The sequence below is a fragment of the Fulmarus glacialis genome, unplaced genomic scaffold (genome assembly GCF_000690835.1).
Source record: "Fulmarus glacialis isolate BGI_N327 unplaced genomic scaffold, ASM69083v1 scaffold3558, whole genome shotgun sequence".
Lineage (NCBI taxonomy): Eukaryota > Metazoa > Chordata > Aves > Procellariiformes > Procellariidae > Fulmarus > Fulmarus glacialis.
In genome coordinates, this window is record NW_009226165.1 from 67,444 (window position 1) to 88,794 (window position 21,351).

The 21,351-nt window shown below is 38.3% G+C and overlaps 1 protein-coding gene across 1 annotated transcript in view; it reads right to left on the reverse strand.

The window, feature by feature from the left end:
- WNK1 (WNK lysine deficient protein kinase 1) overlaps positions 1-21,351 on the reverse strand; it is a gene marked incomplete at its 5' end in the record, with an annotated part of 105,943 nt that overhangs the window by 46,371 nt on the left and 38,221 nt on the right. The window contains 2 exons of the mRNA XM_009582709.1: positions 16,958-17,115; positions 19,154-19,374. Coding sequence (XP_009581004.1) covers positions 16,958-17,115; positions 19,154-19,374 — 379 coding nt within the window. The remainder of the gene's footprint in view (positions 1-16,957; positions 17,116-19,153; positions 19,375-21,351) is intronic.

A 21,351-nucleotide genomic window follows, 5' to 3' on the forward strand; every position in this document is an offset into this window, starting at 1 on the left:
CATTGTACAGGAAAAACCTTAGCCCAGAATGATCTGACTAAATCATTAAATAATTTGTCCAATGTTTTAAAAAAAAAAAAAAAGGAAAATTTAAAAAACAAAACAAAACCACCAAAAAAAACCCACCAACAAACAAACAAACGACTTTCCTGTATTTTAGCTCTCCCCAGAAGAACTACTATACTCAAACCACACTCCTGCATCACTGCTGTTGTGAGTTCAGGAAAATGAGCTTAGCAATGCAGACCTTTACAAAAGCCTTTCAACAACACATGGCAGTCCTTTCTCCAATACATGCTAAAGCCATTGGGGGAGAGCAAAACAAAATCTAAGTGTGATCAGCTACTTAAATCAGTAAAGCAAATAGGCCATGAGATATGTCATGTGGGAATTCTGCAAAACACTGCAGGCAGAGCACCAAACTCCATCACTTAATCATGGCCAGAAGCTCTATTTCGGGGGGCAATTGTCCACAACAGCAAAATTTGGCACTCAATTTTACTTGATTCAGCCTTTAGCTTCAAACTCTGTATTTAAGACAGCAGAATGAGAGAGGATGAAGACATCCTGTTCAAATTCTGTTATATGAAGAGCCCACATTTTCAAGCTGAACAATCCTGAAATCATAGAATCATAGAATTGTTTAGGTTGGAAAAGACCTTTAAGATCATCAAGTCCAACCATTCATACACTTGATACATCTGACCCTGTGTCACTGGTAAATCACAACTAAACAAGAAGTGGAAACCATGGAGTCTGAAGCACAGAAATAAATGTAGTAGTAGAACAAGCATCATGATTCGTGTCCTAACCAGAAAGCACTTCTCCCAACATCCTATATGATACTGCTTCCCACCAAATGGGGACATCAAGATGACCCTTCCCCCTTCCTCTATTGTCACTGGGAAACAAGTCTTGAAATGGAAAGATTTGAGTTTCTGAACCAGAGCCTTTGTAACTACAGACCTTCATTTAACCGAACATGGACACTTAATACAATAATAATTTCCATCTACATTTAGGCACTTCTTTTTTTCGCTTGGCCAGACATGGCAGTATATTGACTTCATATGTTCACTACCTAAAATATTCTCTACCACACTTTTCCAGGAGAGGGCACAGTCAACATCAACTTTAACAGATGCAAACACAAGACTGGGAGAAGCACAAGAGTCCAGTCTTTCAGTGGTCAACAGTGCTATTTGTCACTACGTTTCACAAAGGTGTTGCATCTGGAATTTTTAAAAGGACAGAAAAAAACAAGGTATAGAAAGATAGTTTTTCCACTTGATAAAAAATTCCTTTTACAACAGCATTCCGGTTATCTACTACTTTGCTCTAAAATTTGCTATTATGAAATTATAGCAATTGAAATTCATAGAACTGAAGAGTATACTGTGACTAGAATAAGCCCCGAAACACAGTCTGTCAGTGAACATTAACTTAATGCTTTTAAAAGCTTCACTGAACATTAAGACTTTTGGAGATCAGTGCCTCAGCTGATAAGACACCAGACCGAAGTTTGGACAGGTAAGTTTAATACTGTAACCAGGTCGTATCATAAATCTCCAGCTTCCTAGCAGGACATCGCAGAGCCCTACATTCCATGGTGATTTATAAAACCAGTTTCAGTGTTTACTACTGTAATCAAGTACCTGTTTGCATGTGTCTCTGCTCATATAGCAGACTAGTCACAGACACCCACCTTTAATCATGACCAAGCTTAAAATGGTCCCAGGAGTTCAGGTTCATGTATGTAGAGATAGATGTTTCTATACATAATTAAATGCTCTCCTATATACACATACATATATAACCTATACAATAATTATTCAACTGCTTATTGTATATATTTGTATATAAATTTGCCAAAGTTTAGTACATCTAAGTCCCCTAAATAGCTCAAGCCCCAGATAGCAGCAGCCTGCATGTATGTTCATTTACACTGTGGCAGCAGAAGGAAGATGTCAGATCTGTGACAATCTCATTTCAGAAAAACTAAAAGCTGAGTAAGACAACTGGTACAGCAAAATATTAACATAACGAAGCCAGAACATGAGTTTTCTTGTTAACTATTTTACCACATGCTCTGTTCTTAGACGAACCCTGAAAAGGTAAAGCTAAGAACTGATTTTAAAATCAGTGATTTAGTCTGCTACCCTGTGTTTCTCTATCCTGAAAGAAATTAAATACCTGTCCAAAATCTTTAGGCCCTTCCATGAGGGCTATTTTGCAATACCCTATTTTGTGAATTCCAAACCAAGAGTTCAGTTAAGAAGAGTAGCTCCCGCCAGCCTCCTGCAGTATAGCTTCTATGTTCCTAACTGCTCCTCAGAAAATCTGGGAGAACCTCACGCTAGGGCCTAAAACTAACAGAGGATTCTGTGCTCAAGCAGCTACCTATTTCTCAGTTTCCACAGTCCATGAGAAGGGTTGCCTAAGCCTAGTCTACAGTGCTGGCCAAGCACCCTTTACGCTGAAGTTCAGGCCACTTAAGTACCATCAGCTTTTAAAAACCTTTTTTTTTCCTCCTCCAAGTACTAAGGGATGTGTCAAACTATTTTACATAACAAGACAGAGGATACTATGAATGATAAAAATCAATAAATCAGTGAACCCTCTTCTACCCAGAGCTGCCTATACACCTTAATCTGCCATCACAGAGAAACCAAAGGGAGGCCAAGCCCTGCAATTCACATAACCTTGATGTGTCCTTAAAAGCACATAAGCTGTGCAGCCAAGCATACATCCATTAGTTTCTGAAGCCAAAATATATACTAAGCCATTCAGTATTTCCTGGTTTTCACCATACTTACTGCAAGATGGTCACATTCTTATATGTCTCTCCTGGTCCCCAAACTCCGTAGTAGAATCACAGGACAACTTAAATCTTTTAATCTACTACTGCTATTCCCCAGTGGCAGTTTAATAAGAACTAAACACCCAAATTCCACTAGCGTTTTTTCTGTGTTTGCTAAAGAAATCGAAGGAAGAGCTCTTGCAGAGAAAAAAAAAATGTAGATAGGTATAACAGGCACACATGAAAGTCATCAATGTTTTCTCAAGCTACCATCTAAAATAGCATGAACTGGCAGTGCTGCTAAAAGCAAGTCTCCTGTCCTCCACCTCCCATTCCCATACCCATGCCATTTCCTCCCTTTGGCCAGCACACACGTTTATACAGCTGCATAATGAACCAGATCACGGTGTTTATCAGACTTGAAACACATCAAAAAAGCCTGCAGCAGTTTCCAGTGAGACGAAGCTCCCCAATCTGGCTCCCTACACTGTTGCACTAGCTCTCAGGCTTACAGAAGGAAAGTGATAGTGCAACAGCTAACAAGGGCAGAACTGCTTCTTTTGGAAGAAGTGCCAACTTAAAATAAAACCCACTGAACACCTACATTTTGAGAGCACCTCTAAAATATGGGCATAATATGTGGGTAGCACAAAGCGCAACTCATGCAAAACTAAATACTTATCTTACAGTCTTCATGTTAAGCATATGAAGAGATTTCATATTTCACTTAGATGTGGTAAAGTTTGTGATTTTATCAGATTTTAACCAGGTGAAAAAAGTGTGTTCCAAAATTCAACATCCACATTTATATGGTTATTTGACCCATTAAAGGCAAGCTAGGTACTCTTAAAAACACTAGATTTTCAAGATACTTTAAACACCAAAGTATATGCTACCCAGAACTCCTCTTCACAATTTTTGCCTAGAAACATGTAGTATTTTGCATTAGTTAAATCACCAGATTACTGAGTCAGTGGTTTAGCATCTTGTTCTAATGCAAGAGATACTGAAAATATCATTTACTTCATAAGAGAAGGTACAATCAGTGCTGTATAACTTTTATACCAAACAAAAAAGAAAACAGAGGAAGTGTTACATAACCTGAGCAATCCTAAATTTTAAAAAAGTTAGATTTGGAATAACAACTCAGGTGGAAAACAGCAGAAGCAATAAGTGTTCCATCCTTCCTGTTCAGGATTTTAACCTACATTTAAAAAATTACAGGGAAAAAAGTACAGTCAAGTTTAAAAGCTGAAGACCCAAGCTACGCAAATGTAAAGCAGTTCAGCAGATTTGTGAAGAATTCTGATTCACCTCCAAAACCCGTTCCTGTGGCTACACACGTTCTATAGAGCTGAAATTCTTTCTTACCTCTTTAGTGCAATCCTTGCGAGAGCAGCAACAGTGGGAATTAACAATTACAAATACGGGACAGATCTCTCTTATTGTAAAATCCATCAGGAAAAGAGATGCACGCACCAAAGAGTTAGTTAGGTGCTAGCTTCCGATGGGAATCCACTAGGCTGTGGACTTAACGCACAGCAGAAGGAAAGCAGACATCAAAGTTAGAAGGGAGCATTGTTTTCTGTTTGACACCTCTTGTACTTTTCCAAGTCCAGTACATGAGGCTGCAGAGATTGGAGCTTAATATCTGCTTTTGCCACTCAAATACTGAATAGAAAGAATCAATATAAGCAAGAGGCAAGCATGTCCTTTTCTGCCTGCCCACCTAGCTGTAAGGAGGAGGAAGAAGAGGCAGTGCAGGGATCCTTTACTTCCTGCATGTCCCGCCTCCCTGCTTGGCTGCTCTGCCTATTCTCCACCCAAGTTTTCTGCCATAGTTTAAGGCTGCATGTAGGATCATCACCCAGTTCACTCCTGCTGTTGCAGAAGTACACTTTTAAACAGAGGAGAATGGGTCAGTCCAGTGTGTTGTTCTGACCCAAAGTTGCTGGCACTAGTTTTGTAGTGGGGGGGATGAAGGCAGCTGCTGTTTCACCTTTTCTTTCCATGGAGATACAGAAGTATACTTACAGCTGACTAACTTCAATTTAATCCTAACAGAACACAAGACAGCACTAGGATGATACAATATATTCCACGTCCCTCCTTCCTGACAGTCTCATTCTGCTACCATTGGCAACATCATCTGCTTTCCTTTTACTGGGTGCTTAGTGTTAGGGCAAATGGATTTGAAGGTGATTTTCAAACTGTTGGACAAAGTTAGAAAGCCGCATTGTTGCTTGTTTTACGCCACATGCACACAAATAGTCCATAGAGTTATATTTTCTAACACCTCTTGCTAGACTCCGAAGCTAAACCTGAAGTCTGACTTTTTTTCCCCCCCTGGTATCTAGTTTCAAAGAGCCATTGTAAAACTTGTTTACTAATGAGTTGTCCACAGCTTCAGGACTTTGGGGTTTTTTTGGAAGAACATAAGGAGCAATGCTAAGAAAGTTCACATACACTGTTTTAAAGTGTGAAGTGAGCAAATGAATTTTGACCAACTAGTGATGATAAACTGTGATAAAATTCAATTTCAAATTATCAAGATCACTTTTCACCCCAAAATAGCATGCTTAGTTCTTCAACTACACCGCAATTATACCAGCATTGTTATTATATCATGTGACATCGATGTTGCAAAAGCAACACTTTTTGATCCTTTACTGGGCATTTTAGAAATCCTCTCCACCAGCTGCTGTGAAACTTGAGAGGGGCCAAGGGAAAAGGGATCATTAAAGATCCTGCTATGTTGAGTGGCCTTCCAACTGCTTAGCTAGACATTTTAAACTCCCGCCTGCCAAAAACACAACTCAACTAACTGTTGATTATCATCTCCATTTTAACAGTGCTTACTGGTATCGTGAATACAGCATGTTGTAATTTTGCTTGCTGTTGCTTATAAATTTTTTTATTGTTGCAGTTGCACTCAAACCAAATAGACACTCTGCAGTGAAAGCAAGTCTACTTCACTGGAATAAAAACCTAACATTTTGCGCACCTAATTAAGGCTACACTTTTTGAGGTACACTGCATGACCTGCAAAGAACATTAAATGTTTCAGCTTTAACAAGCACACAGTCTACCTTGTCCCAGCCTAAGCACAATTCTTGCTTGGCTCTTTTCAAAGGTGCTATAACTGCAAAGCTTGAAAGGAATTCTACCGTAACTGATTAATCTTCTCAAACAGAATGTTTTAACATTGCAGTCCAGAGGCTAATAGAATCAGTAGCAAAGTCAAATCACACAAACAAAGTAATTAAAGTCTCTGTATTTTCTTTTTGCTAAATTACTACCATTCCAGTTTGAGCCAGTCCCAGGCTGCCACAAACCATTAATTCCAGGAATTTAGACAGAGCATATGATTCCAGTGGAAAATAAGCCAATGATCCTAACTCCTTCCCCATAGTATTAAAGAAGCCCCCAGGCAATGGTATATATGGCATTTAAATTGGTTTACCCCATGACTTCTAAATTTCACCACCTGCTATTAGTTACTTACCCAAGCCCTCAAAACCTACAGGTTTAACCACTTCACCACCTTTTCCATCTCTAATCCATCATCTTAATCCTGGTGTCTGGTCTAGAAACAATCTTTCTGATTTAGTTCTTTCCTTATTTCATGCAGGGTACACCTATAACTATTTGATAATTCTCATCCCAGTCCAGTCAAATACCTATTGTGAAAAGGAAGACTTCAGCTTAAGATTTACTCCGTTCAAAAGAGATATGGGTTGCCTACAGAAGATGGATTTTATTGTTCTTGTTATAAAGCAAGCTAGAGTAGTTGAGACTGCAGGGAAAAAAAATTTAAAACAACACAACACATTTAATAGAAGTGAAAATTTAGCTTCTCTGATTTCAGTATTTTCATAGCAATTAATTCTGGACAATTGGTAATTCTGCCAAGAATTAAATCACTAAATCCTGCAGAATAAGCTCTGCACCAGATCAGTATCCTAACAGAATAAATAGCATTACTGCAATACAAGCAGTAGGAGCAGATGAAAGCTTCCAATGAGCTAGAGTTAGCTCATGAGGCACTACTTGGACTAGGACAGGCCTAGTTTTCTTTTCTGATCAAAAACAATTGCACATTTTGAATCCAATACCTTTTGAACTTGACTGATCTACCATCATCCAGACCAAAATTCGTATCTCAGCTATTTGAGAGCTCTATGTCACTGAAATAGCTTCACCAGTCTGTCTTCACCCTCTGCAATGCAGGTGGGCAAGTAATCTAAGTCCCATGATTCTTAAATTTCTCCAGACCAGCTGTCTTCATGACTTGCAACAGATAACTGTGTATGCCCAGATTTCACAAACACATTATAAAGACAGTAAAGGCACTGTAGTATTTATACAGGCCTGCTTGCTGCAACCTGACTGATCACAGTTTAGAAACTCTTTTCCTCCTCAATTTACCACCTACTCTCAATTTTTGAGGCGTTAATAAAAAACAAGAGGCCAGTCACAACAGCAAAAAAAAAAAATCCTCAAGATACATGATTAAATTTGTTACACACGCAAGGTATGTTTGTACTTTGACACATCCATTCTAACTGCTTATTCCTAAAGTTTGTGAGGTTGCTTAAAAGAAGCATCTAGTCATTTGTATGAGATAATCTTTGGCAGAAAGAACACAAGTGACTCGTCATTTGACTAGCCATCACTGCCTGCTATCATCTCCACATCTGTATTTTGCAACTGATCTCCAAGCCCAGGAGCCACAGAACACTGACACTGCCTGTTTAACCAACTTCTTTGCCAGTCTCTCGATGATGTGTCTTTACTCATTAAAGCCAGAGAATTTACAGCATTAAAAGCCTTACAACTCCATGTATCTGCAAATCCATCCAGTCAACAAAGCTAATTTAAGACCAGTATAGTAGGCTACAGTTCTGTTGCTTTGTTTCCACACAGTTAAGTTTGAACAAGAACTAGTAATAACTCTTCCTAGAAATCATTGGCTACGATCCTTTCCAGCACTCTCAAGTAAAAGGCTATAACAAAGTAAAAAAACACTCTATTTGTGATAATATTGAAACACAACTTATGCTATGCACTACTGCTGAATATACACCATGCCTTACAACTACCTCATTGGCTAATTATCTAGCCCAGCGCACAAGGCATTTTAAGTTTTTACTTTAGACATGAAAGTCCACTGTACTTCAGCACCTCCAGGTAATGAAAAATATCAACCTATTTCAAAAGTCCTAAGAATCTGGAGCCCTTATGACTAGCTAAGCAGATGGTTTTAATTAAAAAGTAGATTAATTAATCACAGCACCTACTGTAACTGCAGCAATTCTAATGAATAGAAGAAATTATTCCAGCTCTAGAACAGGAAATTTTGTAACTACAAGGCAGGACATAGTTCCTTAGTGTATACCTGGCAAACAATTAGGATATTGGTGCATGTAACAGTGAAAAAGGCCTTGTTTAGAAACACACAGTATGAGGATAGAAGTTCTTCTGAAACAACAGTAAAGTCTGATTGGACAAGTGGACCAGGCACTAACTTTTCAGTTTTTATTCTTGCACAAGAGCATAAAGGTAAGATCACTTTAATCTACAGTGCACAGTTCTTTAACCTCACACTTAGGAGCAGAGATGCCGCCTTTATCATCCAAACAAGAATATGCAGTGGTGAACATCTTGAGCTAGCTGAATGACCCTTTGCTTTCAAAAAAAATACAGACATGCCTAGACACACATTTCAGTGCTATAAATTTAGAAATGCTGCAGTCACACAATACTAAAAGTGTCTTTCTTCTATTTTCAGTATGGAAAATAGATTTGTGAAAAATCAAATTATATTAGTTGCATTCTCTGCTTTAATCAGCTACCATTCTGATAGAAAAACATCATCTAGTACTCATTTTTAAATTCAAGTACAGCAACAGTAATTCAAAAGCCACAGATTAGGTCCAGTGGACTTGGAACTGAATTAAAAAGAATGATCCTACAGTGTTTTCCATGGGCCACAAAACACATTTGGTACCAGAACTAGCCCTTAGAAGATACCCACTAAAAGGCCTAGGATAATGTTGCAAACACCGAAAATAGTGCGCAATTCAGACAATGCACCCGACGTCATCATCCCTTTTATTTTATGACTTATTCTAATAGGAGTGAAGGACTTCTATTTGTGTACTAAAAGATTCAACAGTTTCAGAGGGTGGTCCTAAAAAGCATCCCTCCTATGCAGGGAACTTTATGATGGTGGTAATGGGTGGTAAGGTGGAGATGTCTCTGAAAGAAGTCTACCTTAAAAGAAAGTCACAGGCTCATAGTGTGAGGAAGTTTTTAAATACCTTCTCTAGACAGCGAAGCAACAGCTTTTCTTCCCCTTTAGCATAAAAACATTATGCACAATAAGCAATGGAGTTTCTTACATATATTTTTTAAGCCTGGTTTTTCCTCTCTATTTTTGGGAACAAACTGTATCTGCAAAATCACATTCAACTTTAGTAACTTTCACTCTTCTAATAGAGGAACGAACAAAAGCATTCAAATAGGCATACATACTCCCATGTCACTGCCTGCTCTGGAAACAGCTCTAAGTAACCTGGAGGTAACTATAAAGGGTTTATGTAAAATTTTGATGGAGTTCTTGCCTATGAATCACATAATAATCTCAAAATAACTTATTTTTACTCAACACCCCTGTGAGCTTCCACAAGACTAAAACTTTCCTGGACTTATCCCATTCCTACCCTTGTGCAACTATGGCAGTACAGTTGGCAGGATAAGAAATAGCAGCCCATGCATTCTTAATGTCAGTATTTTTGACTAGTGGCACTATACTGACAAATAACATTGAGCTATCAGTCACCCCACAGTAACACTTCAGTGATTCATTAATGGTTCTCATCACACTACAAAGCCAGGCATTTTAAAAACACTTACCACCTTCCTGTTACTAAGAAGAGGCACCTTTCCATCTCTTGTTACATTAAGTTAACCTCAGCTAATGTAAGAGCTAAATAGATGTCAGTACAGGACAGAATATTAAATATTAGTATCACAGTTTTAAGAGGCCTTATCCTTAATAGATAATGAACTTTAATTTTTAAACATACATTGTTTACTCAGTATTCTGTGAACTTATTTAGGTTTCTAAAAACACATTTGGAAACTCTGCAAAACAACCAAATTTTAGAATTCCAGATTGAAAAAATGCATTAGATCTTGATTTTATGCAACTGAACCGAAGCTTGCCCCGCCCCCCCCCCAAAAAAAAATTTTAATTCCTGATCATTTTAAAATCATGCCCAATTCAAAATTGTTAAGAGACACATTCCAGGCTCAGCAGTGAACAACATAAGAAATATCTCCTTTCGCTTCAAACCAAGTTTGTTTTACAGCATCAGTATTGACAAAACAGTTTTAGCTGTAATCTAGGAACTTTTGATGCCGAAGAGTATAAATGCCTCTAAGATCAACTCGTATAAGTGAGCTACTTTTAGAAAGGAATTTAGTTGAATGAGCCTTTTTCCTTCCAACTTCAGATATCATCTGCCCTAGCTGTGCAAACCATGTTGTATCTCAGTGTTCAAGCTGATCCCCGCTTTTCCTTACTTAGATCAGTGTCATTTCTTAAAGAGGACTTCTAATCTAACATGCAAAGCTTTTTAAGATATTAAAACCCTGAAGATATTTAAGATATTTAAGATATTCAAAACCCTGAATATTTAAGAATATTTCAGAAACCCTGAAAAATATTTAAGATATTCAAAACCCTGAATTCCCATCTTCCATTTTTAAGGCTATATATTTCTGAATTGATGAGTCAGTGACTGAACCTCTACCCAGTAAGATTCTTCACTCTTAAAGACGTTCCAGCAAAATGCTTGCAACTGAGTGGAACACCTACAAGAGGCAAGTAGTAGAAGCTTAAGTATTCTTTAGTCCATTCAGTGTGATGCAAAGGAATTGCATCTGATGTGCAATTTTTTTCCATTTGATACTTAAGTGCCTGAAGTTTCTTCTTTCAATGAATACAATTACAAGAGTTTGCCCTTTGTTACAATTAATCTATTTCCTGTGCTTGGTTGAAGGTTCATGGTCTTTCAGTATCTGCTTTAACAAAAGACTACTTGCTCTGTTTGAGGGTTACCTTCCCCTACTTTTCCATTGATTTTTTCCTGATGCTTTTTCCACTTGAAAGCTTGATAGGAGGGGTGTCTCTGTATCTATCTGAACCAGGCCAAGAAACCAAGTTATTCAAGGTAAAGAAACAGAGCTTTATGTATGCCTAAAAAAAGCCACATATTGCTTCCAGAAAGCAAAAGAGGACGTTCATCAACATTCATTAAGCACTGCAAGTAAAATTAATCACAAGTCTAAAGGCCAAGCACTTACATTTGCTGCCTAGGACCCCTCAGGAAGAAGAAGAAAAAAAAAAAAAAGAGGCAGCATACTTTGCCCATTGCATCTCTAGTGAAAATGAAGTAGTTGACTAGTCCAGACAATTATGATGCCTAACTTTTAAGACACTAACAAAGAGATTAATTTCATCCCAATTGACCAAACTGTAGCACTTTGTAACTGCCTGGTTTCCAGCCAAGAGAATGACCTTCACTAACCACTGAGCTTCAGTTCCCACCAGCTAAGGAAATTAAGGATTTTTAAACCAGTTAGATGCTGCCTGGTCAGGTTACTCATTATGTACTTTGTTCCCTTGGGCCTTTTTCTAAGCTCTGTAAAACAGAGAAGAAAAATGTTGTGCCCACTCTGTGGAACATTTCAGTACAGAACAACCTTTTTTTTTTTTTAAAGTCAAAATGCAAAATGCCTTTTTTTTTTTCTTCCTTCTCATCTTAAGGCCAGCTCAGAAGGCAGACGTTTGTTTACAGAGAAGAGACTGGACTTTTGGTGAAAGCAAGGACAAGTGCAAAACTTCACTTTGTCAAAGTAAGCGTGGAGAAAATTAAGTATAGAGCACAAGTCCATCAAGAGAACTTAAACGGTAAGTTTATATAATGGGAGGGGGCGAAAGAGAAAAGGGAGTTTTCTGCTCATACTCAGCAGTACGATTAGTACATTTGAAACTGAGGATGGTCTTATTAACTTCTCTGCAATAAACATGTTTGGATTTTTATGTTAGTGGTAGATACGCAAGAATGAGACAAATCTGCATAATAAACCCATTAATTGTCTTTTTACTAGTCCTGGGACTAGTCAATCACCTAGAAAATTTAAGACCTGGGACATCCAAGTATTAGCGATTGAGTAATCAGTACCTCTATGCACTTACAAAAATTATCGCTGTGCTGCAAAAAGAAAGCTTGGAGGAAATATAGTGTAGAAGTAGTCGAGGTCTATAGTACATCTGTGAGCAGTAACTGCAACATGAGCAAGAAAAAAAACAAGCTAGCTTTTGAGGCAACTTCATGGGTTACATCGGTCTCACCAGAGAGATGTAGCAGCTGAAGCTACTGCAGTTAGTTATGCCTTCACTGACTGTATTGCTTCCCAAACAGACTAAATTAAGAAATCATACTTAAAATGCCTGTTCTATAAATACCTCTGTTTTCATTTACAATGCACATGTTGCCCATTTCAAATATCTCCTGTGACAAATCGTTCAATTGAAATATGCATGCAACAGGTCAAAGACAGAATGCCAGTCTCCAGAGAGGAACAAAGTCAGGGAAACCTTCCTGCATTTTACCAAGATATTACACTCCTTTGTTGTGCAAGTATGTAACAGAATTAAGTATCTTGATTACATTTTGTATTGGAACTGCCTGTATTGTTTCGATATGGTGCAGAATTGCCAAAAAAAAAAAAGGGCAGGGGGGAGATGACCCATTCCCTAATCTAGTAGTATATCACACAGACAGTTGTGTCTGCACAAGAGGGCAGAGGAGAAAAAAAAAAATAAGTCACAGGAGCAGGCAAGACTACCTTAATAGTGCAGCTTATTTTCAATTGATTACAGGCTTAGATGTCTTTTTCTGATGCAGTAAAGTACCCACTGGATGCATCCAGTCCCAGCTGAAAAGACATACCACTCCTCTCTCAGAGGAGATTTCCCCCTCCCCCTCCCCCCCGCCCAATAGGGTAAAAATCCCAGGAGTTGCAATTTCTTTAAGTACTAACTACTAATTTATTTGGAACCATTTCCAAAGAACAGCAAAGGATAGCTTCAATGAAGAAAACAGGTGGTTTTGAGACAAAATTGCAACATTATATTTAATGAAAACGAAGAGGAAGGCTAGGCTCTTTTATGCTTGAGCGACAAGATATGCAGATTTCATTTTCCATTCTAAAGAAACTGCTAGTGAAAGAGTCTGGACTGAGTATGCTAGAATGTGCAAGTACAAACAAAGGTCAATACTCTGTGTCAAACTCCTGCTGGCTTCCTTACCAGAACTGTAAAACAAAGTTCAGCATTAACACCTTGAGCCTTACAAATTGTAGACAGTTGGTTTTTTAAGCCACACATTTACCCAGATTCTTCTACTGAAAGACGAATTCTTCTAGTTAAAGTTAGCCAGAAAACCAATTTAATTGCACTTCTGTTTCTTGGGCCAGTGAAAATTCGGGAACCTCACCCCAGCACTGCATTAAGGAAAAACACGAATTTCCCAATGAGACAATGTAGACAATATCTTGCAAACAGCAGACTCATGCAGCAATGCTATTATCCAAGATGTGAAGCAACAATAACAGCGAGGGTCAAAAAATATCTCATCTCAAGGAGGAATTTCAGCCTTTAGATCTGATATCTAGATCTTTGCTTACCTAACTGCATTATTAAATCAGAAAACTGCTTCCAACCATGACGGAAGACCATGAACAGATGAGGTAGAACACACAACCGAGTACTCTAAGCAATCCTAGCAAACATCCCAACCCGACGCTTCAGTAGCTGGGCATCAGCTAGACCAATCCTTATCACAAAAGGTGTAAGGTCAAAACGCAATCCATCCCGGAAGAGAGACCAACGCACAGCCAAAATGGGAGAAAGGAAGGTAAGCTGGTAGTACCAAGTCCAGTCCTGAGAGGACACCCTGGGCATTAAGACACCTTTTACAGGCTTTGATGCTAAGCAATAGCAAGGATTTAAGCTAATGGAGTAACTCTGCTTTTTACTAAGTCTAATAGTTACTGCAAAGGGGGTGAGAGAAATTAATTAATTTAAATACGTATCGCCTGCACGGAGTGGCTGCACATTTTCATTGTATTGCCTTTGGGGTTTCAGTGGTTTTAAGCTCCCACATGGCATGATCCTTCATAACTGTCAATAGCAGACCATTATTATTGTCTTTCCCTCTGGCCTCTGTGTATGCATCTAGATAAAATAATCCTTTCATTTAAGGCACAGCAGGACTACAGCTGCTACCTCAAAATATTCCTAAACATGCCTAGAAAGTAGCAAACCAGGGGGTTGAAATGGAAATGTTAAACATATTCCACAAACCACATTCACCTTCCAACATACATTAAAAGGAAATGTGTTGGTAGGTACTGTTGGAGTCACCTATACAGGAAGTTTTTTGACTCCGCTCTGTTATTGATGGTTCACACACTGTCCTTTTAAGTACTGAACTTCTTAACTGGTTCACTCCTCACCCACAAATGCAGACCTACTCTAAACTTCTAAAGTATCCTTTGAAATGAAAGAAAATCCTATTTTCTTTAACAGGGAGCAAGGAAAAGGGCAGAAAAATATATGGCTCTTTCACATTGGTTCACAGAGCTTTCAGAGTGGTAAAAAGAATACAAAGAGTATTTTATTTCACTTTCATGACATGGTTCTGCTTTCCACATTATGGAAGAAACACTGAATTCTCCATTATCAGTTAAGACAGGTTGGTACTTTATTTCCAGATAATATTGTCTTTTCTTCATTGAAAGCATTCCTTGAAAGTTACTCAAGTTTTGTTTGTGGTTGGTTTTTGTTTTGTTTGGCTTTTGTGGGGTTTTTTGTGGGGGTGGGGTTTTTTTTGTGTATGTGGGGTTTTTTTATTTAAACTGCTTTGCAACTACAATGAAATAAACAAACCCAAATATATCAAAGCACACAGCCTTTCATTCTCTGCCTAGAAGCAGATAAATGTACATTTTATTTTATTTAGCTTCCAAGTCCTTTGCTCCTTCTGAAAAAAAACAAGATTTCCTTGATTTCATATCAAAGTACATTTTAGAGCTCTCAAGCAGTAGATGAAACAGCAGGAAAAAAACTCAATTAAATTCAATCTGTGAATCATCAACAGTAGAGTAGAAAGTGGTGTTGGACAGATCGAAAAATTACCAGTGTTTCTTATCCACTTAGAAGTTCAACATTCAACCAAAAACAGTGGGGAGAAAGAAACATCAAGCACAATAAACAAGTGGTAAATTGAACCCTGGTAAGTCTCTAGGTAAGTTTGTCTGCTACAAGCCCCTACAAGGCTTTCCAATCACTAAGTACTTCACAGACCAGGGAAAAGGCAGCTCTTTAAGACCTGGGGACTTCCAAGCCTGAGATTGTCTCAAAAGCTGATTATTCTCACCACAGCCCCATTCCTAGCACTTTTTAAGGAATGGGCAGGGCAGTTACATCAGCTATCTGTTCTGAGAAAAAGTGCCCATCCCATACTGAAATTATGCTTCTTTGGCTCTGGCCAAGACACGTACATAAGCATAGCAAAAGGTACCACTAAGACTGTTTTGGTAAGATACTTACTTTTTTTTCACTGATCCAAATAGCTTGCAGATCCGATTACGCTGTAAGCAGAGTAAAGGCTAGACTTTACCCTTGGTTTTCCTCTCTATTTAGAAAATTAGAGGTAAGTCCACCAACATGCAAAAAACCCTCTGTGTGTGTATATATAAAAACATATAAACTTACTCTTACACCCGTTCAAAAAACCAAAATGGCCATTTATCCCTTCTTTCTTCCTCCTTCTGTGCCTCTCCAATATTCCCCTTCAAACAAGGAATAGTCTTTTATTTCACCAAGCCTTCCTTCAGAATTCATTACTTCTGACATGAAGACCCTTCCTTCCACATCTGTAAGTCAGTAATTATATCTGCCTTTTATAGTGTGAGGCATCAGGAATAAGAGAGCATTTTATTTTTCCAAAGCTAAGCAAGTCATTTATTAAATCAACTTCTCCAAGATAATACACACAAAAAGATTAACAGGAATTCATGTGTCTACAGATCAGAGAAAGAGGTAAGTTTTTTTCCTTCCTTTGCACACCCGCACAGGTATTCTGAGAAATCCAATACAAGTTTCTACTTCCCGAAGCGGCCACCTCACTATTCTTTCTGAATGCTTAGATCAGAAGGTTGAATGTGAGCAGTTTGTTTTACTGCACTTTATAGTCTTCACGACACTGTTTTAGAGATCACAAAGTAAATCTAGTCATAACCATTCTGAACATTTCTAGCACTACAGTTCTGCTTCCTACATTCATGGTTAGTCTAGCCAGATGCGCAAACTCAAATCTCTTGCTGGCCTTCTCAGCCTTATTTGGTTTCACTCACAATGCTTCCACCACCACTACACTTACGAGCACTTTTCAGGGTGGAATACCTTCCTGCTATTTATCAAGTATTTCCACTGCATAATTGTAAGAAGTGCACCCGACACACAGTAGCTAAGGGTCATTGGGAATTCAGTAAACTATTAACTCAAAATCACTCTAGGTAACAATTTATGGTTTGCCTTGGCAGGCAGCTAAGCCAAACTGCTCTGAATTTGTGACACAGTTTTATTTCAGAGAACAAAGTTACGAGCTAATTTTCAAGACTGAAATACTTCCACCATCCCCCCAGTGGCTTAGAAAATGATCTGTTATTATTCTAATGTGTTTTGTTGTTTGGGTTTGTTTGGGGGGTTTTTGGGGGGTTTTTTTTGGTTGGTTGATTGGTTGGGGTTTGTTTTTGTTTTTAACCCCCATGCCATACCTTCTTATATACTGAAGGAAGAGTATGAACACATGCACAATTTTATTTCCATTCACATATTTTACAGGCTTCTGACTGTTTGGTAAGTTGAACCATCCTATACCTTTCCACCCACCCCCAAAAACCTCTTGCCAGCTTCTTTTTTTCCCCACAAACACTTGAACAGTATCATCTTACCCAGCTGCACTCTTTTTCTGCTAGTAGTAGTAGCTTTAGAATCAGTAGCGGGGAGGGACTTACACTGGTCACTCGACGGTAGATCTGCGCAGCATTTTGGCACTCGGAATAAGGATATTCAGATGTGGCCATCTCTAGCATACACATCCCAAAAGCATACACATCAACGGATTCATCATATTTCTCCTCATACATCTCGGGGGCCATGAACTCTGGAGTACCTTAAATTAAAAGAACGATTCAGACTCTAAATGTCTCAAAGCGAGCAGAGGCTGCTGGCGTTACTCACCGCAGGAGGAAGCGGATGGGCAGACCTGTGAGACAAGAGAAAGTGGAGGCAAAAAGAAGAGGGAGGAAACCCTTAGTCACTCTGTTGCATCAACATACTTTGTGAGTCTTCCATTGCAAGGCCTTTATGGAATAAGAATGGCATGAAAGGACTGGTGCAATTCCTGTTTTACACGTGTTAATTAATGTAAGTATCAAAACAGACTGGATCAGGCTGGAGTCAAATGGAGGGGAGGGGTAAGAAGACGGGAAAACTGTAGACTAGCCATAGGCTGCAAACCAAATACTAAGGAGAGTTAAGACACTTACCTTTTCTCCCTGTAAGAAAGGAGGCACATTAAACCTTGCTTCAAAAATTACCCGACTGCCCTCTGCTGCAAAAGAAGTAGTACTGGTAAGAGCCCACAGCTAGTCTCTGACCTGGTGCTCTCCATCTACTTTTTGAAGTAGAATGGCTCGAAAAAGGCCTTGCAATGAAAAACTCTGTTGTTACAGATACAAATCTTCATGAAAAAAGGATAAAAAGTAATTTTCTGCAAAAGCCACTCACCAGAGCCCTTTTCTTCATATACTTACCTTCCCACCTGCAGTATATTTATAGGCCTACTGCAGATACAGGCATTAGTGAGGGACATCCTACAGTCAAAAATACTCAGAAATACAGAGAGATTGAGTTACAGGCATAGAGCGTGAGATTCAACAAGTCCCATTTAAATAGTGTGCAGAAAATTATTGCCCAGTGAAGCATCACAGCATCCCCTCTGTAAGCAAAGGGACTGCATTGTATGATCAGATTTACTTTAAGCCAGAGATGCAAGTTTGCTTTTTGTAAATTTAAGCACAGAATTATTTCCTGCAGACACCAGATTTAAGACAGTTTACAGATCATTCTATAGCCACATTGCTTGTTTTCACCACACTAAATGAAAAAAAGAGGATGTAATTGCAGTCATTCACCCAAAGGCTAATTGTTAACAGATAGTTAGATATGAAGTGGTAATTTTCCAATGATAAATTTGAGGATGAGTATGCTTAAGAGGCGTTTGGTTTGTTTGTTTGTTTTAACACAGTATACTTTTCTTTCCTATTAATACTTTGACCTGGCTAAGAAGCAGGAAATATTTCAGCGACAGCTTGCAAGACAATTTACAGATATACACCATTGATCCCATCTAGGAATCTAGTATAGGACTGTTGAGTAATACTGCATTTTAGCAAGCTCTAAATACTGAGAGTGAGAGCAACTTCATTCCCTGCAGTCTATTCACCCAACTATAAAAACAAAGCTGATAAAACCAATTCTTCAAAGAATTCACAAGAAAGACTATATTAGTTCCATCAAACCAATTTCTGAGAAGGGTTATTAGTGGATACATAAGAACAGAGCAAGTATAAGGCAATACTTCCCCAATGCATCCTCCTGACTTACATAAATCCACACTATAGACTGAGTAAGGCATTATACCACAGTCTGACTGTGATATAAAATATATATATTGACTTTCTTTGATATACCTTAGTTTCTGATTACTCAAAGTGTAAGAGATTTAATATCAACCCCTGGTGACAATTAAAAAAGAATTGGCTGTATAAATTAATGCTAGACTAAATATCAAAATGTTGTTTGGTCACCAAAACGCATTTGACATTTCTTGAACCATCATATTAAAGCTGAGATCTATATGTAGTTAAGAGTGGTTTTATCAACAATGTTGCACTAAACTGTTGGGCACCACAATGAATCTATATTCCAAAACGTTAATATACAATTATCAAAAGCACAACTAAAATTTCAACATGTAATCTCATCAGGAACACAGAATGACCTCAACAACCAAGAAACAAAGCCTACACATTTTCAGGCTTTGACCATGTACCTTTGAAACCATATTTTTAAGGAAAGGTCTTAAAAGATTCAAGTTTCCAAATAGGTAGACTGGCTCACCAGCCTCCAAACCAGGAGAGGCTTACCTATCACACTTTTGGCAAAAGAAGCTCGTTTTAGGGTTGCCAGACCAAGGTCTCCAATCTTGACTGATCCAGTGGGGCCAGTAATGAAGATGTTGTCACATTTTAAGTCTCTATGAATAATGGGAGGAGTGCGTGTGTGTAGAAATTGTAAGCCTTTCAGTATCTGACGGCACCAGCTTCGCAGTACTTTAATTTTCATCACTTTAAATCTTTTCAAATACCTAATAAAAAAAAAACCAGCAGGTTAAACAGGTTCTGCTAACAAGTAGTAGATTATGCTGTATCATTCACTCTTCTGAAGTAAGAAAGCAGTAATTAGAGATGCACAAATTTCAACTTCACCTTCTATTTTAAAATCTACTTAGGCATTTCAAGACTTTAGAGGAGCTGAAGATTATTTCCCCCTCCTAAAACTTAAGCTGCCCTATTCAGAATTTCTACCTTCTTTCTTCTAGCCAGGGGACTACAGTGCTGAAAGGTAAGTGTGAAATGCTTGATCAACAGCTAATAATTCATTTGTATACAAAGTCACCCTATGGTAATTAGGCAGTTGGCTTGCTAAGTGTCAAGGCTTCCCTGACGAAGAGTTAAAAGCTTATGCATTACAACAATTCTTTATCTATTCATTTAAGAGGTTTTTTTCTTCCCTACCTTTTACCCTGAAACTGCCTAAATAGTTATAACTTTTTCATTGATTAAATATAATTGGGTGGGAAGGTGGGGCACTAGAGCCAAAACGCTAGTAACAACCAAGTAAGCACAGAGTTGTTGCAAACCATGCAAGAGCTCTGAAGTCGTTACACATCAGTTCTCAATATTAGTCCAAGCACTCTGGTCAAGGATTCTAGGTTACACTTCAAACCTTCTTCAAATTTACTTGTTGAGTTGTCAAGCAAATTAGAAATTCTTAGAGATCACTTCCCTGGTGCAGGATGGGGTTCGATGACCTCAGTCTGACTGGTACTACTCACTACTTCAAAAGTATGGACAGACATGGTGGGGAAATCTTTAAAAAGGCTCTGCCAAATAATTGACATGGAAGAGTTCATACGTAAAGTCAGTATCCCTTTGCAGGTAGAATGTGACCCAACCTTGATTATTCTAACATTGCCGCTTTTTAAAATGCCATGTCAGAAGAGTCAAATTTCATACCAAAAATATTTTCCAATGCTTATGACCTAAGACTACGATCTTACTCTACTCTTTAACTTCAACAGATTAGAGATGCCACAAGGTGAATAACCTATGACAGTATTCAAGTTATTCAAGTGCTTTCCAGCAGTGTATTCTCACAACCCCTCTTTGGGTAAAACAATTTGAAGTGATGAGTTGTTGTTTTCTTTCTTTTGAAAAAGTATGGGCTGAAATACGTTTAGAGAAAGGAACTAGCATGCTGTGTAGAGCAAGGACTTTATTCTTGTTCAACCAATGTTACTCAGTCAAAGTCTCAGTTAAAGACCAGTTACTTACTTACACTACTGCAAGACTGGTAGTAAATTCTGTGACCAGCATGAAGTCTAGCAACTGCAATCTTAAAATAAAATCAAGTCATGTTCAATTATTCCATGGTAGTGTTCAGTCTCTTCTGCATATCCACTTAATCAGGAGAAAGTTTTGATGAAGTCACTTGAATTAACGCTAACATAAAAAAGCAGTATATTAATCCCTTTTACTTTAATTTCTCCAGTTCAAAAGAAGATCTGGAAAATCAAGCCGCTAGCAATAATCCTGCTGTGAAAACAGATCTGTAAAAGCAATCGGGACCCAGTTCCAGAAGGAAATCAAGTCTCAAAACAGAACGTAGAGACAGGCAGGGAAAAAGCCAAGCCAAGGAAGGAGACAAACTGAAGGAGGTTCTGGATCACATCAGCTACCACTTGAATTCTTGCTATTGACACAACCCTCATTCATCTCTCTTGAGCCTGTTCCAAAGATCACATGGTAGGGGCACTTCAGTTCAGCATCTGGAATCCCTAATTACATTCTTGGTTTCAAATATGCTAGTCTACTGCCAGCTTCTCACTGTTAAAGGACCTGGGTCCAACTATCACCCAGCATCCTGTAGTGTTGCTGTCATTCTTCCATAACACTGTCATGACCTAAGGCACATGTCACTTAAGGCAGAAATCATTTTAAAATGGAAGTGTATATAAATACATAAAAATACACAGACAACCCTACTAGCCAGTATGTTTTCA